This window comes from Trachinotus anak, unplaced genomic scaffold, assembly GCF_046630095.1.
Source record: "Trachinotus anak isolate AG129_WGS33_773 ecotype Australia unplaced genomic scaffold, CSIRO_AGI_Tana_v1 ptg000010l, whole genome shotgun sequence".
NCBI classification, from domain to species: domain Eukaryota; kingdom Metazoa; phylum Chordata; class Actinopteri; order Carangiformes; family Carangidae; genus Trachinotus; species Trachinotus anak.
This window is the reverse complement of record NW_027273861.1, coordinates 24608514-24634076: the sequence shown is the minus strand read 5'-3', so window position 1 is coordinate 24634076 and position 25563 is coordinate 24608514. Positions and strand designations below refer to the sequence as shown.

At 41.0% G+C, this 25563-nt stretch overlaps 1 protein-coding gene across 3 annotated transcripts in view; it reads right to left on the bottom strand.

Annotated features, from left to right (window-relative positions):
- The window catches only part of LOC139626127 (carboxyl-terminal PDZ ligand of neuronal nitric oxide synthase protein-like), a 178876-nt gene that overhangs the window by 79973 nt on the left and 73340 nt on the right, over positions 1-25563 (bottom strand). For all 3 annotated transcript variants that reach the window (XM_071486351.1, XM_071486350.1, XM_071486349.1), the window contains exon 5: positions 1279-1387. In XM_071486351.1, the coding sequence (XP_071342452.1) occupies positions 1279-1387 (109 nt within the window). The remainder of the gene's footprint in view (positions 1-1278; positions 1388-25563) is intronic.

The following is a 25563-nucleotide window of genomic DNA, read 5'->3' as shown; positions in this document are numbered from 1 at the left end:
GAAACATTTCCCCACCTACAACAAAACATACCTCAGAAACATACTGTCTTAAAACTCAGTTATTGCTGTTTGAAACAATGGCAGCTGCTTTCTGCCACAAAACATAATGAAGTTTTTCATTAAAATTAATATATCCCATTTCACCACTATACTATGAAAAACATCACACACACACACAGTATATTTCCAGCTTAATGGCTTAAGGGCCACTGCTACCCCTGAGAATTTTGGAATGTGTCACTTTCCATTTTGCCTTCTGAACAGATATGCCTGTGTGTGTGTGTGTGTGTGTGTGTGTGCCTGCACGCATGTGTGTGTGCGTGTGCGTGTGCGCATGCGCGCTCATGCTTCAGTGTCGCTCTGTCTGTTACAGATAATGAGGCAGTGTGTGCTTCACCCAGCTGACCCCTGGACTTAAGCATTAACTTCTACAAACTGGCAGCTAAAGAGAAACAAAACGAGAGCACATTTTCTAACTAACTGTGTCACACAACTGGACACAACTGTTTTCACTTCGTCTCTGCTCAGCTCAGCTCTGCAGCGGCACAACCTCCCCAAATGCACTAACAGCTAGTTCCTCAGACCTCATCGCTGTCAAGCCCGCGGTGCCGGGAGGTTTCACTGCTGCTCGACAGCCGCATGTCTCTTTATTGGAGGTTGTCAGGATGTGACTCAGACAGTGACATGATTTAAGACAGGCGGAGGAATTCCTCTAAACACTGTGCGACTAACAGACAGTAAAAACCCTGAGAATGACACACTTTGGCTTTTTCCATCTCGCCATGATACAGAAACAAAGTTTGATGAGTTGGCTTCTGCAACATGTGCAGAAACACAAATTCTGTCACTTATACAACAAGAAATAAAAACAAGTCTTTTTTTTCGTACACTAAATTTGTCAAATCTAATTCAGTTCCTATCAGGGCTGATCAATTAATCGAAATATTATTGAAAACACAGTATGGCCATATCTGAATCGCAGGAGCTGCAAATTCTTTGATAAAAGTAAAATCAGTCACAACAGACCAAAAACAATCAAATATCTAGATGCCTTACATGAAATCCCTTCAGAGTTTTCTGTTTCAGACAGGGTCACTGAAGGTTTCTGGAGTTTGGTATTTGTGTCTAAATCCAACTGGATCCAGTCAACACAGAGTCAGAGTCAGGCAACATTTCTCAAGCCCTCGACCCTGAATCAGGCTCTGCATTCATATAACATTTCAGGGGTTCATCACTGGTCAAAAGGAGGAAGAGTAAAACTCTTGCAGGCTGCCGTACCTTCTTCTTGGACTTAAAGACGTTACAGCGGAAGACATTGCTCTGTCCATCTCTGGCGATGTAGCTGAAGATCTTCAGATCCTGGGAGTCATGAGACACATAGAATATCCTGAAATAGAAAATAAAATAGGTCAGACGTTAAAAAAAAAAAAAAAAAAAAGATTATGATGCAAAACAGAATCAGAGCCTGGCAATGTTTCTAAATGTATTTTAAGATGCAAAATCGGCACAAAGCCTGTTTCTCTGGAGTTTCCATGTGACAAAAATATATAAAGGTTAAGAAAGTTGTGATTTGTCTGGGGGGGGGGGGGATCAACTATCAAATGTTTAAATAAGCTGGCAAGTACAGACTTCCTCACAGATTTCTCTATTATTTATAAGGGAATATGGGACAAGAAGCTCAGTGACACACATTGAAAGTTAGGTTAACTTCCCCAGCAAAAATAATACTTCAAATGAAAACAGCGCGAGGAGGAAACAGAGGAGGTAATACTATTATAACAAACATTTTCTTGTTTGAAAGGAGGATGCAGGGGGAACTAAGTTTGAGACAAAAATAGAGTTCCGCTGGTACGGAGAGAGTGGGTACCAATGACAGTGAGAAGATTTACAATATCCTGCAGAGCACGTAAATAGGAAGAAATAAGTTTGGGAGCAAAAGAGAGAACAAAAGAGATAATACACGATAACCTGCATGAAGGAGAACACTGGATGAGTTAAGCGCCAGAGCTGATCTAATTTATGATGACAAAAGAACACAGCTGGACAGATACAACTCCGCTGATGACAAGACTGAAACCAAGATGCTGGGAAATGTCATGTTGAGAAACAAAACAGAAGCTAAGAGCAGTGTTGGTTATATTCAACAAACACTCTACATCTCTGAAAGGTATCATTTCTTCAAGAGTCTACAGAAGTTAGTGAGGAGGTTTTTCCAAAGGGGCCGGAGGTTTGCGTCCACTGTGAGCAAGCGATGACAATACAAGTTATTATTACGAAACTATACTTTCAGCCTCTGCGTTTCACTTCAGACCTGATCGCTGCGTAACCTGACAAAGAGATGGATCAATACGCTTTGAAAAGTGCTAAGAAAAAGCCTTGTCTGCTGCCGGCTGCTCCGACTACAAACCAGTGCACACAAGCTTGAAGAAGCAAGGCTCTCCTTTGCAAAAAGTTTCTTTATTGTAAAGAACTATTTCTGTATACTCATAGACAGGAACTCAATCCTCATGCAAACCATCAGACTGCTAATTTTGTAGGCCTGTCTGTTTTGTCAATGTAACTAGTACCAGAGTAGTTATAAATTTGGCCACTATGTTCATCATAGATTATAGAATACCAGCGATAATACAGATTTTAAAATGCTAAAATTTGTAAGATTTGTTGGTCTAATGTTGAGGAAGTACCTATTTTAACCCAAATCACCATCTTTTCCTGTACCTAACCAAAACATGACCATTATTATAGCAACCACGGCAGTGAAGGTAGGTACACTGCTGTTGGTAAAGTACACTTGTATTACTGTAACCATGACAATCAAGTCTGGTACGCCTGCCGCTGTAGGCTATTTCAGCAGACACTGCTATGGGTCGTATCAGAGGGTTGAAAAAAAAAGATTGGTTCTGGTTGTTCAATTGTTCAGGTTGGGGACTGGTTGCCCTCTGTTGCAAAGTTTCCCTCATCTTAACTGTAAAGAACTTATTTAAGTGTCGTCATGCTGAGATATTTCCAAAGAGTTCTAAAAGCCTCATTACATCTCAATAAGTTAAGTGATTACCATTAAAATTGTGTCACATTCTTTTACTTTTTCAAGATTGTTCAAAAATAAAGAGGCTGTATGGCTGAATTTTGAAGGTTAATGAAGGAATTGACACTTGACGTTGCTCAATGCAGTGAACTTGAAATGTCAAGTGGCTACAGGAAGTAACAGAAACCTCAGGCACCGCAGCTTCCTAATTAGGCAATTAGTGGATAGAAATTTGGAGAGGTTTATTACAGTGAGACAATGGACAACAAGAGCAAGAGCAAGAAATTAGGTGAAGATTATGCAAATGACCCAGTGGTCTCAGTCCCAGTGTGTGTCCGTTTGAGTGTGCTCGTTTTGTATCAACGTGCATATTTGTGTGTCTGTGTGTGTTTTTGTACTCGAAAACAGGGGTGTCGTTTATAAACTCGGTGACATTTCTGTGGTATTTGTTTTGGCCTCTTCTCCGGGAGCCAGACGAGCTGAGGTCTTGTGGTATGGATGGAGTCTTTGTCAATCCTGCTTAGCAGACTGTCAAAATACCAGACATGGCTATCTGCAGTGACTCACACAGACACACACAGACACACACACACACACACAGACACACACAGACACACACACACACACACACACACAGAACTGAACACTTTCTGCCTGATATCTGCTCCAGTGTGCTGCTGCAAATATCTGAGGTCCACATGGTCAGCTTATCGAACAGGTCAGTATTTTCTCCAGCTTCACGGTAGAAGCAGACCACTGCCCACACATTAAAAAACATTTACTGTGACGCACACGCGGGCACGAGTTAGCATCGACAGTAGCTTTGCACGTCCCCACTGAGACAGCAAATGATGTGGATCTTCCTGTGACAACTCAGACTGACAGAGGCACTGGCTGGAAAACGCTCAGGAATAAGGCAACAACATGCACAAGAGAAAAAAAAGGCAGTGAAAAGTCAGGCAGGGTGGGGCGAGGGGGGGCAGCCACAGCTTAATGTGTTTCTGTACGTGTCTATGTCAACAAACACAGAGAGTCTCTATTATCAGCCCATGTCATCTACTGGGAGAAAACTGACCGCTCCCATCTGACTGATCTTTGCAGAAACCCTTTAGTTGCCTCCTCTTTCAACTCTGTCTTTACCCTTCCATCACACAACCACTCCCTCCTCAAAACCTCCAGCTACTGTGATAAAAATCAGTCCCCCAACAGAGTCTTTCTTCTATGTCTAAAACAAAGGAAAAGGTCTTGTGCTGTGCCAAACTGCTGCCTACAGGGAACTGAATATGATTCAAAAAAAAAAATGTAGGCAGTGTTAAAAAGAAACATTATATCCTGCCAGAAGTGAAGCTCAGCTGAGAGTGAGTGAAAGTGAGCCTGGCTGACTTGGCTTTAGCTGACAAATCCCCAAGCAGCACCGAGATGACAGCTCAGATACACCTCTATCAACTGTTTCCAACAGCTGCCTCAGATAGATCAGCTCTCGGAATAAGAGAAACAAGCCCAACATGAAAGCAGTCAAAGACGGTTTACGGCAAAATAAATCTGACTACAAACACTGCTGACAGAAAACCTCTCATCTTGTGTTTTAAGGGGGCTGCCCTTCCTGTTCAAAGTGACAATCCACAACATAGTGGAAGGTCTATTACAATAGCTATAATACAATTAAACAAAAGAGGTGTGTTTTGTTTTATTCGTACCCTCGGAGGCAGCTGAGATTGAGATGCAATTGTTTACTCTGCTGGCAGAAATTAAGCAGAGACCAGTGACACATGAAACAGTGATCTGCCACCAGTAAAATAAAAAATGAGAAAAAGTAAAGATGGATCAAGGACTCAAACATGAGGCAAAACTTTTCTGCCAAAAAAAAAAAAAAAAAAAAGACTCACTCATTCTGTGTTGTGGGGGTCAGCATTAATCAATTTTTGGAGGACAAATCTAAAACTGAGATAAGAATTAAATTAAAATCTGCCCTTGCGTCTCTTTGAAAAATCAACAGGCAATGATTTTACATCAGCACCTCGGGATCAAAATGCATCTGCCTTGCTCCTCACTTATCATTTTTCAGCAACAGTGAACAATCACACTATGAGAAAGTCATTGAAGAAAAAGGTCAAGAGGCCAAGATCTTCCACCAGCAGCTGCATTAATAGACCAGAATGAATTGTCTGGTACCTGTAAAGCTACCATTGCCATCCTATTAGTAATGTAGCCACATAATGGACAGATTCTATGCAGCTTCTTTTTTATTTTTTATTATTTTTTCTGGCTCTTTATGTCTTTATCTGTAGGTAAAGTGAGAGAGAAACAGAAAAGTTGGGGAGAGAGAGGGGGGATGACATGCAGCAAAGGGCCGCGGGTTGGATTCGGGCCACGGACCGCTGCAGTCAGAACTAAGCTTGAATGCTACACGCTCTACCAGGTGAGCCCCTGAGGGGCCCCAGATTTTATGCAGCTTGTGACAACTCAGTTCAGTGACACCACTGAAGACACTGAGTTTGCTGGGGACGGTCTACACTCTACAGCTTAAACCAAGCCTCAGTGGATATTTTATGGACTGATTCCATTGGGGTTGTGCTGATGGATCATGGATGATCATAAGAGCGATCACCAACTGCTTGGAAGCTCGTTCACGTTCAAGCTCATTCAGCTGCATAGAGAGACACGCCTGTGGAGGGAAGGTCCAACCTCGAGCTCGCCAGGCAATACTAGTGACTCTCTCCTATGGGAAGTTGTTATGGTTTATTCAAAAAGTCACCACATTTGTTGCTTGGTGACTTTTTTTTGAGACGTCTGAAAAGTTGATTAATCGAGCAGCAAAGGTGCTAAGTTGGCAACACTGCTTGTTAGCTCCAGATCATTTTGAAAGCCCAATGGCCAATGAGGAAACTCCAACACTCAGCTGGCCGACCAATGGTGTAACTTCATCACTCAGTCACTGAGTCAGTCAGCGACATTCGTGTTTGTAGGGCTGGCCCCAGCTGGGACTTGGACTTGTGTCCTCACTGTTTCTACAGCCCAGGCTGTGACCATGTTGGCAGGTAAATAAAGAAAAACTTCAGCACAAAAATGTTTACTTTCCTAAAGTAACAGTAAGTTTTAGTTGTATTTTTTTTATAATCATTCATATAGTTTCAAATGTACTCCATCTTACTCTGACTGTTCATACCATCTGTGATCAAAAAGTCTATTGTTCCACAGGGAAATATCTTGGTTTACGAAGTATTCCTCAGTCAAAAATGTCTCATTTTGTTATGTCTGCCTCATATATCACATCATCCACCAGTCAGGCTCCAGTTCTTTTAGTTTTGCTTTGGATTTTCAAATGTAGGCTTGATTTATTTTAATCATTTCATCTCGCAAGATCAAGTTCTACAGTCAAAGTTTCTCCTTTGAGGTGTCACAGAGAGCTATAACCCTATCTTCAACTGCTCTCAAGTGTTTTAACTGTAAGAGGCAACAACAGTACAAACGAAGAGAGCTGAAAAAAATGTAGATAGTTAAGTTCTTAAAAGAAGCCCTCAGAACAATTCTGCCACCATGAGCAGCAAGCGGTGCCTAGATTGAATTCATTGTTAATGACGGGACATTGTATGGAAAAAAAGAGTGCGTGAGGCAGAGACAAGAAGAACCAAAGACTGTGACTGAAAGCTCAGACAGTGAGTGAAACAGAGATATGGACACTCAAAGAAAAAGAGAGGACGGAGAGATGCAGGAAATGAGTGTGTGAGGGATTACGAGTGAATGGCGAGAGGGAGAGAGAGGGAGAGAGGAGGAGGGAGAGACAGAGATTATGCATGAATAAGGAGCTGAGAAGAGAGGGAGACGCCGGCGCAAAGCAGATGATTCATGACTCATCCAGCGAGTTAAAGTTCAGTTGTGCATTGAGAGTTTGACAAAAACACATTTAACCTGCCGCAGCCTCATCTCCATCAGCAAAACACGACCAGAAGAGGATGTGTTGAGAGGCCACACGAGTCACACATGCACAGAGAAACATACATGAAACACAGCGACTGGCCCCGGCTGCGAGACCAACACTCTCACTGACCACACTCACTCACTCACTCTCAGCTAACCTTGTTAATAAGCCCTTGTTGTTAACAGGCCGAGTCCGTCGCGCAGGGGGCTGTGATGTGATGTCTGAGTAATGAAGTGGGCTTGTTTTCGGCGGCCTCGCTCATTTTTTCTTTGATAAATCGCTGCTTGTGAAACGCAGCTGCCATAAATCAAAAGCTAAGAGGCAATGTGCCACACGCACCGCATCGACAATCTCACACTTACTCGGAATCAATACCATAACGCACCTGTGCCAGATCAGGCTTTAGCAACAGCGTCGTGTTCAGGAATGGAAGCCAAATCTGGATTAATATCATCTCTCAGCGTTCAACAACCTGTCATTGGAAATCTATCAGCTTCAGTAACATGAAACATACAGCAGGGTCATCCTGAGACCACGGGCTGGGTGGACCACTGAGCACATCCATAAACATCCTGCCGGCTCCTGAAGGGCTTTTCATCTTAGTTTGGTTCTGGATAAAACATTTTGTCCCTTTTACGGCACATGACAAAATGAAGCAGAGACGCCTTGAAGACTTAATTATGTTACACAACCAGTGCATAATTAATAACTTCCATCATCCCTGCAGCTTTGGTCAAACTATAGGCAGCGGTGTTTGAGATAAAAACTTTAAGTAACAAGTGGTGTAAAATTAAGAACTACACCTCATCAGATTAAACTGTTAATCTGTCCGTTCAGATTTACAGTCTGATCTCATGAGTATAATTAGGCCTGTTTGTAAAATTGGCTGGGTTCGATTGACAGGTTTAGTGTCAATCAGCATCACAGAGGAGATTTTACGGCCTCTAAGGAACCTGTAATTACAGCATGCTCAGCACATTAGGCTTATTAGTGCTCCAGTGCCAGAGGACAGGGCCAGGAAGTGACATCTCTGGAAGTTCAGTTCAAACTCCACATGGGAAACACAGATAATTTTATAGACTCCCTCAAAAAAAACTTCATCTACAGTCAGCTTCATATCTCCATTCACCATCTCATCAAAACTTTTATCCTCCAGCGTTTTTCTCTTTTTTGCACAGACTGACATAAATCACAAAGGCCAGATCTCTCTCATAGCTGTCCCTTTCTATTTTAGCAGAGATATTATATGTGATGTGTTTTTTTTAGATATCGACAAGTTTCAGGTCTGTTCCCAGCTTATATACGAGAAGAAACTACAGCATCTAAGAGGAGGTTTTCACCAGAATTATCTGAATTATCCACAGAGGTGTCCTCTGCTCCAAAGCAAACACACCAGCAGCTATTTCTTGAGATCCAGACATGCAAGGACTAAAATCCTTCATCTGGTTAAAGTACTTTTACCCCTAAAACCCTTTTATTTGGTTGAAAATGACCCAGATCTAAAAAATGTATTGTAAAACAGTTTCTCTTTTGAGGCCTCTGGCAGGCAACCACAACGCTGACACATGCACATCGGTGATATGATGCCATCTCAGGCGACTGAATGAAACGGACCATTACCGTTAAGTTATTTTTTTACATTTTAATGTGAAAAAGTTACATATTATATCTTTGAACCCTGCACCTCTCTAGGACAAAAAGTTGCATCTTCATCTCAGTTTTAATATTGAGGAGGAACTTTACAGTTTATCGCTGACTCTCACTCATTGAATGGTTTTTACATTTTTGACAGAAAAAAACCAGTGAGACGTCAGTGTGTGAATGAACGTCCGGCTTCAGTTATGTTCTGGAGGCTCCACAGGTCAGTGTCTCTTTCCTTGTAACAGACTCTCCAGCTGAATTTGAGTGTTGCTTTAAACAAAAGAACATATAAAAAGGCCGTTCAGTAGTAGGAGAAACGCTGTTCTGCTTCACAAAAACAAAGCTCAGTTCTTTCTCTTACATGTTTTATTACACAGAGCGGCTGTTGATACAGCCCTGACCTAAAACGTTTTTTCCAGAACAGCATGGGTTTGGCAGCGCCGAGATAAACCAGACTTAATTACAGAGCATACTGATCAGGCATTATGTTGATTAAAAGTGACTATAAAAGGCAGGGTGAAAAGGTAGAGGTTCATTATCAGAAAAGCTGCTGTGTGAGCTCAACCTCCGTGTGCCCACATAAAGACACCCCTGAAATTTTATAGCACAGACTTGGCAATTCTGAAAGTAACACAACAAAACAGACTTAATCATCCAGCAGACAGGCAATTTCCTTCAGCACCTGTAAAAGTCAAGGTGAAGAGTTAGCAGCTCAGTCTCATTGTTATTCTTTGATGCATTATTTACTAAAAAAGGTAAACACTTTAGTTTGTGAATATTTATTAGTATGTTTTGGGATCTTTTATGAGAAACGAGATCACTAAATGAATACCTCAGTAAATGGAGGTCAGCTGAGACGAAATAAATAAAACTCTCACCTTCTCTCACACAAACACAAACCTCAAAACAAATCAAGACTGAGGACGTCTTTATATTCTGCCTCAAAGGCGCAGAGCTACAGGAGAGTTTTTGGTCATGTGTACACACTGGTGTGTGTGTGTGTGTGTGTGTGTGTGAGTGTGTGAGTGTGTGTGTGTTAACATGTCCTGATATGTGCAACCAAATCTGGACTTTAATACTAGAGGATGCTGCATGCACCAAAACACTGAGTAATGTTCAGGGATGGACCAATCTCCAAACACTCAGGCATCTGTCAATACCTGTTCCTTAAAAAAACACTGCTCTCTTTTCTCTAAGATTAAAATATCTATACCTTATTGTTCAGCTCTTTCTGATAATCTTTATGTAAAGTAACAGGATTACTGTGGCATGAAAAACTAGCACAACTTTTATACTGATAGTGACAAAGACACTGTGTCTCTGTCACACCCAGTCATTACCCAGTACCTCAGCAGTTTGCATCAGTGCACAGACGAGAGCACAAAATACTAATAACAAACCATCAAAACAGCAAAGTTGACAACAGCAAATGCCCCCAAATCTTAGCTACCCGAGTGCTATAATAAATAACAAAACATATGAATTTTAAAAAGGTGATACATTTCTAAAATTGCATCAGTTTGATTTCCCCAAGAAGCACTGACGGAGCCTTTTCAGCCACCAGAATATATTCATTGGAGGAACCTTTGTGGCCTGAATTAGGCTCTTCAGGCAGTGAGACATGAAATTATTGGGGAGGTTTTCATACTGACAAGAAATTTTAGATTATTTACTAAAACTTCTGCTCAATATCTGGCTGTGAAGTTAGAATTTCTTATTGTACTGTCATCCCATTCCTCAGTGTCTCCTTTATCTAAACTGTTTCTCGCTGTTTTTTTTTTCAATCTAGTTCTTCTTCTTTCACAATTTATTGTTTACTCCATTTGCCATTTGTTGTCCTTCTTAGAAAAACAGCATTTTCACTTCTATTCAAAAGAACTTGTGCAACATGGAAATAAAAGTGTGACAAATGATGCATCAGCAGCATCTTGGAGGTCAGCGAATGGATCAAGTATGTGATGGCAGTTCTGTTAACACAACAATGTATGAACCAGCACACTGGTTTTGCCTTTTTCTGGGTCTCCTGAGAACTACAGACAGAAGAGAAGGATGAGAGGGAGAAGCTGAGCTAATAAATCATTTCAGGGATACAAATGAAAACGAACCAACTGCAGAATAAGCGACAGAAAACCAATGCACAGGATCATAAATATGAGGGAGAGACGTTCAGTCAGTTGAAGCTCCTGCTCAAAGTGCACTTTTTCCACCATGTGCAAACAGCAAAGACCTGATTCTCACATATTTAAAATTCTGTTCCTACAGTAAATATTATTGTATTTAAAAGTGGAATTTATCTGATACTCTCAATTATCTGCCAAAGCAAAAAGCAGCTCTGAGTGTGTGACTGATATTTACATCTACATCAATTCAAAATGCATAAAAGTGTGAAAGACTACAGGAAGTCCCTGTCAGCAGTTCTCTGCATACATCTATATGAGTGACCACTTGTAATCAGATCTCACTTCCTGCTTCATATGCAAATAAACAGGTATGTGTTGTTGTGTTTAGCCAGTCAGATGGAGAGAGAGAGAGAGAGAGAGAGAGAGAGAGAGAGAGAGAGAGAGAGAGAGAGAGAGAGAGAGAGAGAGAGAGAGAGAGAGAGAGAGAGAGAGAGAGAGAGAGAGAGAGAGAGAGCAGGGGCCCAGGATGCATTTGCATTCACACACTTGGAAAAAAAAAAAATGTGGTCACATGTGGCTCAGACCACATCCGAATGTGATCTGAGTGAAATGCATCCTCACTTCATCTTGGGTGTTCACACCTGAACATCACCTGGGATCACCTGAGACAGATGTTAACACCAGGTCTGAGCAGGAACTTGGGCATTAGTGGTGCCAGTGAACAACCTTCCCAAGGACAGAGGTTAAAACATTATTTCAACAACTAATTAAAATGTGCTTCTCATAATTTCATCTATTTTAACCTTGAATTACTTTAATACAATAAATACTTAAATAATTGTACAATAATACAATAAAATACTCATACTATATTCTTACAATAGTCATGACTCTACAGTACAATACCTGTCTAAACACAGAATATTTATGGTTGAAATTAATAACTTTTGACTTGAGACTGGAACCTGTGACAAAATAATTTAAACTCAAAGCTCCACTTAGCTTTCAACCTTCATCTTTACAAGATCCAGCTTTGGTCTAACTTAACATGTAAGTCAACACTCACTTATGTAGAACAAATTAAATGCATTAAATCTGCAATCTAACAATACAATAAAGTGGTAATGCACTCTATGGTTTAATATGAACAACCTTCAGGGAGTAACACACTAAATACGTCAAGTCAGGTTTCAACTTAACTGTAATGTCTATTCCACTGTGTGTGAATGAATATGAATGAGTGTGTGTAACACTCAGTGTTGTCATGACTGTTTATGAAAATTAATCACTTGGCTGGGTGGGAGGGTAATTCCTTTACATCCTTAGTCAGGTCTGCAGAGCTTAAGCTGAGGCAGCACACATGCCTTATGTAAGCATATAGTAAAAACGTGCAAAAACACACACCCACCCACCCACACACACACACATAACATAGTATGATTGCAACGAGCACCTAGCAAACAATACTGCAGTATGTTCATGGTGTAAAATGTTGAAATGCATTGCATATAATGTGTTTGTTGGTGTGTGTGTGTGTGTGTGTGTGTGTGTGTATATATATATATATATATATATATATATATATATATATATATAATATTTATATATACAGAAGGACCATGTGACAACACATAGTTAGGGAAGGCAAAACTGGATGAAAGAAATTAATATTTAAGTGCAAATAAATCTTGCAACAGGCGACGGAGAAACTTCTGCTGCATGCCTGGGAAAATAACCTGTGAAAAATCTGATTAAACTGAGCAACTCCTTTTTAAAATTCAAAGTGCGTTTCAGTGGAAAAAAGAAAGGTGAGAAATGAAAGCAGTAAAAATTAAATACAGCTGTATCTATACGGTGCAGGACAGTTGTGTAAAGATGAGGACAAACAGAAAGAGCCCTGACACCCAAAGACAGATCAACCCTGTCCTGTTCTGTGTGCTGATCAGTCAGTGTCGGTGTGTGTGTGTGTGTGTCTGTGTGTGTGTGTCATATCCAGGCACCACACCAAGATCTACCCAGGAGAATGTGGACTGTCTTCTAATACAGTCACACAAGCCAAGGTCATGCTCACATACCTAAACACACACTCAAACAGCTACACACAAACAGACACAATGCCCAGAGGCAGTGGAAAGCAGTGAGTGGGCAGAGAGGAGCAAAACAAGAACTGAACCGTCTTCATCTTCATTTACATTCAATTGAGAGAGGTTTACAGCAGCAGCTGCAGCAGCGGAGCGCAGGAGCCTCTGGAAGAAATAAATAAATGCAGACACACAAACTGAGGCACTTGCGTTCCCAGAAAATGCAATCTCTTTAAGTGTTAGCAATGGTAATAACACGGTGCTATACCCTCTGAACCCTTTTAATCTAGATGAGGGCTCAGATGATCAATTTACTGAATGAGTGAAAAAATACTCCGGACTGCTGCTTTGCATAAGAAAAGCTTTAAACCTGGACCAATAAAAGAAAGTCACATTAAAAGGCCTGTTGTGTTTGTAATAAGAGCACAGGAAGTGATTAAAAGGCTTGCAACACCTTTCCAGATATTTGTGTTTTGTTTGGAATAGCAAGGACAGTAAATCCAATAACAGTGGCAGCTGTGTAGCCATTTTCTCCAGTTAGTGCTGTTTTCTGTGAGCTGCACAGCCACAGTTAACAGCTAAAGGTCGTTTCATACACAATTACAGGCCTGTAGAACTAATGTGCTGCCATTCTGCTGCTCCCGCTGCTGCTTTCCCTTTTCCAAACAGCTAATTTAGTGTTACAGTTCAATTTCAGCGGTGATCAATGCTTTGGAAGCTATGAAACAAAAAGGTAAAACAGTGCTTTTTAAAAGTTTTGTGAATCTCAGAGCATCTGGGAGGGTTCAAGAAGAAAGGATTTAAGAACTTACAAACCTGGCAGCCAAAGCAGATATTTGACAAAACATAACTCATGAAGGAAAGATGCAACATATGTCTAGTGTTAGGGAAGCAGTTTGAATTAGGAAGGTGTCTTATCCTGTAAATTATAAGAATGTAGAAGTCACGCATCCAGACCTTCATTATCATGGAAATTAAAGAAACAGGTCTCCAGTCATTTAAGCAGGTGACATCTGTTCCCTCGGGGGCAGAAATGATAAAAGTTGGCCAAGTCACGCAGGTCACAAAAGGACTTAGAGGAATAATGCTGGTGCAGAGGTTTTACTTAGCACTGCTTCTCCCCTAACTTCTCCTTTATGAATACCATGAGAGGAGAGGAGGCTGTGGGGTACACTGTTATGTGTTCAGACTGTTAATGATTAAGTCTTACCCATGTTGTTTTTCTCAGATTTGGACACTGCCCAGCACTATAATACTGCAGAGAACCACAGGGTCCATCTGATCTGGGTGTGGGAAGAGGCTCGGCTGGCTGTGCTAAACACTGGGTTCAGGATCCACAGCACAAAGAATAAATTAACTAATGAAATCCTGGTTTCTGTGGGCGCACAATGCGTGATGACGAGCAGTTAAACTGTCTGTGCTAAAGGTATCACCTTTTGGTGTTTATACACGGTATTTGTTTGACTACTGAGTGTCAATGAAGCACACTGGTGGCATGATTTTTTTTTTTTTTTTTACACATGATCTTGACCAAAGATTGTCTCCTTTTACCAAAAGTTCTGTGCTTTTCAAAGCTCCAGGCCAGCCTCTACTGACACAGGCCAGTTGGAAGTATTATTCACCAGCCCTTACTCTGATTGGCTGGCAGTACTGCTTACCTCACCTCCTCCTTTGACAGAAGGTATTCAAAAACTGGAGCCCAGTGACATATTGGTTTGGCTGACTCAGTAACAGGAAAAAAAGAAATGACATATTCTTCCTCCTCAAAATGAAATGTTTAATTCATAAGCAATAAAAATTGTTTTGCCATTACAGCCTTACTTGGTCTGGTATGACCAGTAGCTTATGATGACTTCAGATAGATATTGCTGCGTAACTGACATCACTGATTCTGTTTGCTGACTGATTTTACCCACTGCTACTGGTACTATGGTTACACTATGTTTTAGCAGCTACCGTTATCCTTTACTTCAAAAAGTACAAGTTCTAAAATCCACCTTTCATACTCTCCTGCTTTAACAATCAATACAGAGTCCATGAATTTACACTTTATCAACACCAGTCTGTGTCTCCTTATACAGGGTGATGCCACTTTTAACATGAAACCAGTCTGAGTTGAAAATACCTGGGTTACAACTTACAATGGCATTCCTCTGTCTTTGTGGGATAAAAAAAAGTTTAAAGTAATATTCATATTAGAGCTGAAATAATTAGTTAATTAACAAAATAGTCAGTCAACAGAAAATGTATAAGCTACGATTTTGATAATCAACCGTTAAAGTGATTTCTGAAGCAGAGATGGTTGTAATTCACTGGTTTAGGTGAATATTTCCTGTTTCTATCAGTCCATGACAGTAAAATCACTGCCTTTGGGTTCAGCACCACTTTTGCAACAAGAAGACGTCAATGCACTTTCAACAGGCAATTTTCACGATTTCCTGACATTTCATAAATCAAATGATTATTCCTGAATATAAAAGGTAGATAAATCAATAATAAAAACAATGATTAGTTACAACCCTAATTCCTATAGGGACTGATTTTCTGATATGTCTAAACCTTAGAGCAGCTGATCAGGACTGTCTGACTCCAAATTCTCCTCAATGCTGTAGCAGAAAAATTACCAAAGACAAAACTTTCTCTTTCCTCAAGTGACATCTGGTCATTTAGAGCGTTTGATTTTGAGGTAAATGTGTCTGTGTTTTCTGCTGTAACTTCAATACAGTGGAGCTGAATATAATTTACTTTGTGGTGCTCAAATCCTGTAAAAAAAAAAAAAAAAGGCCACTGAATGAACTCAACACTAACTTTCACTGGAACTACTTTCTACTGCAGAAATAGTCCCTACAAAGAGTTTACAGTGAGTCTGTAGATTATCCCAAACAACCAACCAACCAACCAAGAATTGCCTTGCTTTCCAAATGACATTGTTCTCTATTATACTGGAATTGTAGCAGAAGTTTTCAGATGAGGATGTCTTAAAAATCTGGGCACTTTCACACAGAAACTGTTCGCATGACCACTTCTTCTATAATTTGAGTGCACTGACCCTTTAAATGTAGCCATCTACCAGCTTTGGGAGTGTTTTTGTCCGAGGGAGATGGTTCTCTCCATCTCTTTATTCCTCTTTATTCCTCTTTATTAGCTGTTTCCCCTTTAGCGAAGTAAGCCATCACATTTGACTGGACAGTCCATTAGCTCAGAGCACAGGATGCTGCTGAGACAGAGATTGTATGGGAGGGAATGAGGTTGTGAGAAGTTTTATGGGCTCGGATGTGTGTATGAGTTTGCTGTGTGTGTGCTGTGTGTGTGTATTTTACTAACAGAGTGAGGACATTTTGGGAAAGTGAGGACATTTTGGCCGGTCCTCACTTTTTGATACACCTTCAAATCACATTTTGAGGGTTAAGACTTGGTTTTAGAGTTATGGTTAGAATTAGGTTTAGGTTAAGGTTTGGGTCAGGGTTAGGGTTAGGCACTCAGTTGTGATGGTTAAGGTTAGGGTAAGGGATAATGCATTATGTCAATGAGTGTCCTCACAAAGATGGAAGTACAAGTATGTATGTGTGTGTGTGTGTGTGTGTGTGTGTGTGTGTGTGTGTGTGTGTGTGTGTGTGTGTGTGTGTGTGTGTGTGTGTGTGTGTGTGTGTGTGTGTGTGTGTGTGTGTGTGTGTGTGTGCATAATGGGTACGCAGTATGTAATCAGGATGGCATGAGCATGCTGAAATATCAAAGTTTGTGTGTGTGTGTGTGTGTGTGTGTGTGTACACTTGATATCACAGTTTGTTTTCCATATCTGGTAATCAGGGTGTTTCTCGAACACACAAACATCAGATTGACTTGACTCTAATTGGGTGGGTGTGAACTTCTCACTGGAGGGTTTTTAAGTGTCTGCTACTGTGAAGTGTTGGGTGGGAGTTTGCGAGGGCGGGCTGCTTCTCACAGAAAGTGACAGCAATTACCACAGCTGAAGGCCGGAGAAGTTATAACCCGAGACAGATCCTGCATGTACACACGTACACACACACACACACACGTACACACACACACACACACACACACACACACACACACACACACACACACACACACACACACACACACACACACTAAACAAAGTCTCACTCCTGCCAACGTCCTGATACACACCCAATAACAAACACTGCAAGTCACCAACCATAGTGGTTCTCAAGTCTGGTGACACTGCTTAGTGGAGTCATGTTTAGTGTTGGTGAGACCCACAAACTTTGTGTAGAGTCAACACGGAAAGATATAACATCTGAGACACACACTGTCACAGCTGCAGTCCCCATGATTCTGGATTATTTAAACCTGATACTGATATAGATGTTTGCGTTTGGTGATTGTCTGTCTACTTACACAAATGTGTGTAAAGAGTCTGAGCTTGAAAATAAAATTAAAGTAAAACTAAAATGTAATGTGTATTGTTATTTTCTTATTGTCAAAATTGATTTGAAAAAATTGGTATGCAAAAAAGTATTGTTAAGAAGAAAGTCACAGTATCGGTATCAAATTATTTTTTATATACCCAGTCCTATGAAATAGAACCCAATTTAGGCTCCAGTACGATGATTTTAATTCAGACATGATGATGCTGCCAAATAGTCTCAAAATTTGTAAATTTCCCCCTCTATCTTATCTTAAAATATTCGTATTATTCATATTTTTAGATCATGGTGTTATTAAAATAATGTGTGTATTATTACAAATATATTATATTATGTATATTAAATCTTGAATGCCCGAATGTGCATTCAGATGCCAGGATACCAACTTATCCACGAACCCACTTAATGGTCATTTTATTTTCAAATTCAAAACTGACATTATGAGCTAGCTGTAATTTCACAGGGAGCTAACAAAAAAAAAGGGAATATAACTATGAGAATGTGTTGTAGGTAACAAATAGAAGAGGTTTTCAGAAGTCAGTCTAAATTGACCAAGAGTTAGAAGTTGTTTTTTGCATAAGAGGAAAGATTAACTCAAACATATGAAAGATCAAGCCTGTTAATTTGATCAGTTTCCACATGAGAATAATCAGGTGTAAAATGATGATGAAACAGGTGCATCGACAGCGAGGTGCATCCCAGACCTTTAAGATGCTTCCTTTATTATCTGCTGCTATGACTACCGTCTGTGCCATCTGTTCATTGTGGGACTAAGTGAGTTAAAAAATACCAGGGAGGGAAAAATAAGTGAGTTCTCAAAAAAGTTCAGCAGATTCACTAACCAAGTGAAACCACGAACACCAGTCTATGTATTAATGTGCACTAAATTAAAAACCCTGTGATTCAAGGAAGCTGAAAAGTGGAACTGTAGAAATCCAGCAGCTTTATTGTCAGTTTAAACTTGCGTTCATTTCAGAGATCGAATGTGTGTGTTATCTCTTTCTCTTGTGCGCCTGCCAGCACTCAGACAGATGATGGGGACACCAGCAATATCTGTCTATTACAAAACATTTCAGCCTTAACTCTTATGATGGCTGGCTACAGTGAGAAGAGCTCTTAAGATGTCATTGAAATTATTGATCGAACCATTTATAAGGAATAATAATATATGCATTCCTGAATTTATAACCACAGCATCTGGCAAACTGGTGTAAGGGAAAATCTGGGGTGTGTTTTCGACAGAGCAGAGATCAGACAAAAGTAGATGTGCACATTTGGTTTCCACATGTAGAAAGAGGCCTGAGGTGAGGTTATTGAAACAAATGGTGATTTTGAGACTGAGTCCTAAATGAAACAGTTTGAGGAGTTTCTAAATTATGGAGGATAAAGGTATTTAGCACTCTAGGCTTGACTTTGGTGTTGTTTTTTTTCCCCTGCAGCTCCAGCCCTGACCTGGTGGGTGGCCTCCAGTCATATAGTAGTGTGCATGAGTGTGCATGAGTGCTTCAGAGAAAAATCAAGATTTATTGTTTTTTTCAGATTGGATACTTCTCTTGTGTGTATGTGGACATTTGTGTCAGTCTTCAACCTTGTGACCATGGCTTAAAAAAAAAAAAAAAGGTTCAGGCTGTCAGTTTGATGTGTGTGTGGGGGTGTATATACCTGATCCAGGGGATTCTGATACACTCCTTACTGAGTTGGTTTGTTGGTTTTGCCCTGAGGCTGTGGCTCTCTGGCAGGCAGAAAGTAAAAGACACACACAAACACAAACCCTGTCTGTGTGTGTTAGGAGAGCAGAGCAGAGAGACTGACACCTGTAAAATGTCAAGCGACAACAACAACAGCAAAGTGACTAAAAGTTTTCCTCCTGGTGGCAGACTTCCACCCACTGCAAACGTCCTCTGCTGTTGTTATAATGGTCAAGACCTGTGTTTACTCTAACACCTCCTGCAGCAGCCAGCATTTGGTTTACAATGTTTTCACAGTTTGCTCATTCTTATGGGCAAAACATCAACATTGTTAACAAAAGCCAGTTTCCCTGGCTTTCAGCTATTTTCAGCTATCAGTGAACTAGCAAAAATAAATACTATTTACTTTGTTTGACTGTGTGATATCTATGAGACACAAGTGTCACGGCTGTAAGATGCCACCAGCGTCACTAAAACAAGGATTTCACTGATAAAAGGGAGCTTTGAAAAGTATGAGCCTCTTCAATTAGTGTATATGAGTGTTACTGAGCTGGTGGCATGGACGGGAGCGAGAGATACACCAATAGGGGGGCCTGCATGTCAAAACAACTGTTCTGTCCTCCTGCTAAGAAAAACAGAGGGATCTTTTAATTAAAGCTGTATCATTACCCCTTCATATCAATCATTTTGTTTGTAATAAAAATCCATTCGAACGTTTACAAGACAGGACATTATGATGCGTCCTCTGAGCAGCACTGCTTTTACATACAGGACGTTACAGTGACTCGTATCAGAAAGTTACAGGGCAGTCGGAATGGGCCGGGGCTAGCTGGTTAGCATGCTAACTTAAGTTCAAAAAAAGAAGTTGTAGAAATTGAAGCAAACAAGAGGGTTGCTTTCAACCACTGAGAAACAGCTCCTGGTGGGTAAAGGAATGAATGTTGATGCTGAACTAATGATGAAGTAAACAGCTGTTACTGCTACTGTTGGCTATGTAGCAATAGCAAAACTGACAAAAAGCTCCTTTAATGTTATAAAAAAAAATAATAGTCTGAAAATGTACTGGGGAAAACATTTCAGTGGATAAAGATAAAGGAGACAGGGTTGTTTTGTTGGCAACACAGAAGTGAGCTCTGCCACAGTTATTCCCCTGCCGCCTGACTACAACACACCCCAAGTTACTTTCTTCCCTTGACAATACATCAAGGTCCTGTTCAACAAGGACATTCTGAAAAAGGTGCTATTCCATTGCAGGGCATTGTGATCAGATGGTTTCCGATGGGGCTAAATTAACTGAATGTGTTTCTCATTAAGAACAACAGTCCTCTCTGTGGATGTTTCCAGGTTGGTCTCTCCAAACACTCCTGCTGGCTCGGGGGCTTCAGGAGCAGCCGCACCTGTTCACTGCCAAGTTCCCTTTATAATGAAACCAGGAGACATTTCATAGTTTCTCCTGACTGTCAATATTCAATATGCCTAAGGGGAGAGAAACAAACAGATGTCGACACTTGATTGAAACATCCATCTCATACATCTATGAGATAAATGTTTTGTATCAGATGGCTTGTGCCCATCCAGTGTTTCTGTAGATGTACAGATGAACTGTAAGAAACAGATGGTGTGTGCAGCCACAGAGTAAAGGAGGCATTTCCCCTTATATAACTGGATCATCCCTGATGCAAATTATGGCAACATAAACCCTCTCTATAGCAGCTATTCTTTTTAATTGTTAGAGATCGTTTGGCTCCCCCTCAGGGAAATTATTCACAACGGTACAAAGAGAACAGTGCATAGTGGTGTGCTCCATCATCTGGGGCAGTGTGCTGCTCACAAAGAGTGAGTCAGGGTTCCAGTTCTATTCAAGAAAACATTTCCATTCTTCTTTTGTGGTCGTCAGATTTTAAGAAGGAGGAAACTCTTAGAGCCTTAGACACTGTGGACATTTTGGCATTCTAAACACGCACAATGTTACATCTTTCTTGTTGCCATGCAACATTAGGTTGACATGAGTGATGGGAACATGGCATTCCTGTTGTTCGGACGGAGCAAAAGAGTTTTGATTACTGGATCCAAGCCCACTACAAAAACAGCCCCGTGTGGATTAAAGAGAAATCATAGAGGTCACAAAGAAAGAAATGTTCTGCTCTTTAGTCCTCAAAACAATCCATCCTCAAACTGAACAATCTGAGAAGGAAAAATTACTCTTTCATGAAGTGCTCAGAACTCATGTCCACAATATGGCCAAAACCTGTAGACGTTGCAAGATCTAGGGAATCACAAGCCAAAAAGTGACTCAGATAACTATTTAGGTGCTAACACAAGCTGTGGCTAAAGTTGATGCATGTGAGTTATAGCAGCTGAAACCCTCCGACCCTCTCTGAGATGATCACTTCTCATTGGCCTTTTGCAAACACCTGAGAATTAGCACAGGATTGACGATAATACCATAATCTACAATGGTCCCTCTCTTTAGAATTGACATAATACGAAGACTTTGGCTGATTATACGCTTGTTTGATGTCAGTGGCAGCTGAAAGCAGCTGTGAATCAAACACTCATCTGTGCTGGAGCACAGTGGAGGCACAAAGCAGACAATGGACCGGCATAATAACAATGATTCTGTATTCAGTAAACAATAGTGAAGCCTGCAAGTCAAAAAAGGAGTGTCTGTCACTTCTGGAAGAGGAACACTAGTTTGCAATGCAACACACCACAGTTCTCTTTATCAGTATCATCAATGAAACGTCTTCTTTGCTGGAAGTGAATGTTCTGATTGTACTTGGCTTTTTGCTTGATTTTATTTATGTTGATTTATCTGGGCTGTCTTTATATGTCTTTTTTTTCAGTGCACACTGACTGAAACTGGCTTCACACTGTGCAGAGTCACCCCCAAGTAGTTTTTGAATCAGGGAAAATTTGTGAGTTTTTTTATGATTAGATTGGTATTTTACAGCACATGTTGTGGCTCATTGTAGTCTTCCCTGAGTCTACTCTGTGATGTGAATCCAGTACTCTTGAAAAATTCAATTACAGTTTCTTATAACACCTGCTTCCCAAGCAAAGTACTGTAAAGGTGCTTTCACACCTGCACTTCTTAATCTGGTTCGTTTTCCCCCTTGGTGCAAACAGTAATCACACTCAAGTGTGGACCAAAATAATCACAATTATTACTCGATAGAACAATGCAGCAAATCTCTCAACAAACTCATAAATATATTTTTAGAATATAAAGATTAGCAGCACTTCAAAACCAGGGGCACAACAATTAAGCAAATGAAGGCCATCATGAAGTTGTTTTTTCCTTTTGTTTTTTCTGAGAAATAACTTTGTGCTGGTGGTTGGTGCAATAGGGGATCGGGGGGGGATCAGTGACAGTGGGGCTCTCTAGCCTTGTTGATAAGGCTGATAGCAGACGGGAAGAAGCTGTTTTTGTGGCGAGAGGTTTTGGTCCTGAAGGACCGCAGTCTCCTGCCAGAGGGGAGTGTCTCAAAGAGTTTGTGTCCAGGGTGGGAGGAGTCGGCTACAATCTTCCCTGCACGCCTCAGAGTCCTTGAGGTGTACAGGTCCTGGAGGGATGGTAGATTGCAGCCACCTTCTCAGGATATTATTATTGTGCCAGAGGGAGCAATCAGCAGTGCACCACCTCACATGATCTGACGTCACGTGATCACATGGAGGCTGTGATGCAACAACAGAGTTGTCTATACTTCAGTGAGAACTTGAGGTGAGAATTTAATTTAGTTTAATGTCAACAGTAGAATGCTAGCTAAAGTTAGGCTAGGGTGTTTAGGGCTAGAATGTTTACCGTTGCTGGGCAACACTGTCAGCTGCTCCGGGACTGAATCATTTCAATGATTCAGGGGTGGGGGGGGGCATCACATTGCCAGACACCTCCCCAGCTGCAAACCTGCCTTCTCTGTCAGTGAATTGATGGTTTGAGCAGCTGGTGGTGACAGTGTGGAGGCTTCTGCAGCAGTGCAGCATGGGACTGCGAGCAGCGTCCGAAAGCTGTCAACTGTCTTCTTGCTTAAGTGTCTGTGGTTTGTTCTAAAGGACTGTACATAAACCATTCAAGTGTGTGCGCACTTGTGACTGTCTGAATGAATATGTATGAGGTTGAAGTTGTGTCTGTTGGTATGTGCATGTTTCTGAGAAGCTCTTCTTGCCCATATGTTAATGTTGGTACATATGTGGTTTGTTGTTCCATCCTCATGAGAAACACTCTGAGTTTCAGACCCTCAGAGAGAAGATATTTTCTTTATTGTCTCTTTGTTACTGGACTACAGCAGATGTATAGTTAAGATGTGGTAAATAAATGTCAGTGGAATATCACCACAAGTGTCCTTCGACATGTTTAAGTGTTTAAATGTGCCATGTCACCCCCTGATGTTGCACATGAAGCAGTGGACAGCCTCAGTGGCAGTGAGCCAGCAGCTCCAGCTACACAGCAGCTGAAGATGAAAAGGAATGTAAAGAATTGCAAAGCTCTCAGCTAAATCCTCCCAAATGATTTAGACACACGGCATAAGGCCTCTGTGCATCTGAAAAACTCCCATAGGAGCATTTGAAAACAGTCCAGGGTGTTTGATGTGCATTTTTCTCTGCGTTTGAGAGGCAAGATGCAAATATGGATCACATTAGTTTATAGAGAGCTGCAATTCAAATATAAGATCAAAAGGTTACATTCACACCATGTGTTCTCACACGGGGATTTCCACTAGCTGAGGGAAGCCTTCTCATTTACACTTTGACGATATGAGGCTGATGCAAATGCAAAAGCTTTCACACATTTACATTTACAGACTAATCCTTCTCCTCTCTTACAACTCGACAGCACGCTGCATGCAATCACTTCTAAAAAAAAAATCCTGATACACGACGCTCAGGTTGGCTGAGAGATACTGTATATACTGTACATGCTGCTGTCTTTGCACACTGATAACAAATTAACGTCCAAGGTTACAAACATCACAGTACTGTCCCAACTGCGACAGGTGACAGGTGAGGAGAACAGAACAGAGAGGTATCATTAATTTATATGAAAATGTGACTGATTATTAATTTCATTGGATCAGTCAAAGCCGCCAGGATCCCCTGGCTGATAACAGAACAAGGTCAAGAGACTGACTGCTGCTCTCATCTGGTATGACTCAGGGTTTTCCACATCTGTTCACAGCGGAGGGGTTCACCTCTAATCAAATAATTCAGTGTCCAGGCCAATGACACTTTGACATATGGACAGCAGAAGCCGACACTAGTGGACAGCTCTTTCCACCTCCTGAGCCAGAGACACCTCTTTTAGTACAAAAGTTGTGATTCATTGTGATTCCACAGACAGTGTTTCCTTTCTGAGCCACAGTGGAGCGGTGCATCCTCATTTAGGTTTGTTGCCAAAAAAAACCCTGATCACTAAATCCACAGGCGACCACCAGGATCGCCCCGGCTCTTAGGAAAGCATGTTTACACAGAATGAGGGCAGAATGGACGAGATAAAAGAGACCAGTAAGGACGTGCGTCCATATTGCCTTGTCCCAATGCTTCGTCAAAAAAGCATTATGTGTGGGTTTTGTTTCTCTGGCAACATATCACCGTTCACTGTCTGGCTGATCCACTCCCACCAGGCTTTTCTGTCCTTGTTGATGTAGTTTCTGTCCGACGTATCAGAAAGCTCCGGATAGACAGAAACAGCCAAAACAAGCTTCTCCCCTATTTCGTTGGTTACCAGGGTGACAAGTCCTGCCTGAGAAGGAACCTTTTTAAATCAGCGCTGAGAGCGGCCGATTAAAAAAACGCTCTGAAAAAAAGGCTCCAGGCGGCGGCACACACTCTCTGCTCATTGGGAACTGAGAAAAATACACTGGTGCTCAGAAAAAAAGCTACACGGACACACACCACACTGTACGTCTCCCGATGAAACCTGTCTCTTAAGTAAAATACTTCTTCACTGTCCTGATCTTCATCTTACAACTTCTTCACAAAACTACTGACAGTTGTGGCTTTAAAGAAGTGGAGCATTTCAAAAGGCTGAGACCATCAGTGCCAAATTAGACCTAAATTCAAAAATGACTATTGTATTCAAAATTCAAGTTAGCTAACAAGCTAAGTAGCTAGCAAACTGGCAAACTAGCCTGTTAGTGGTCTTCACCTGCTCAGTATTTCTGAGTCATGATGGTCATTAAGTTTGGCAGCCTGGCCTTTACCACAGGTTTGTAAACAGAAAGCGTATGGGTCGGAGTCAACAAGTAATTTTTTCCCTAATATTGAAGACTCTGCCCTCGGTGCGCTCTGGGATGGTTTGGTGCACTGAATGTAATACAGCCTGAGTTTGTTGACACTTGATTGAGATATGGTAGAGGACACACATCAGAAACAAGAATATCTCATCATTTCTCATAAATGGAAATGAAGCCTGGATCTGCTGAAAAGTTTTGATTTGAACATACTTTCTATTGTTAAGTTTTCTAGCTCATATAATAAGCCAAGAGCTGTAACCAGGAAGAAGAATCATTAAAATACAATTCCTTGGCCTTAGCCTCCACTAAGATCAGAGGAAAGGCACGCACTCACACTTCAGGTAAAAGTTCAGGTAAAAAGAAGTAAAGAGTACATTTTAATAAGTGAGGCGACTGTGTGGATGTAGTTGTTGAACAGAAAAGATGAGAAGTCACGAGGACCTGTCA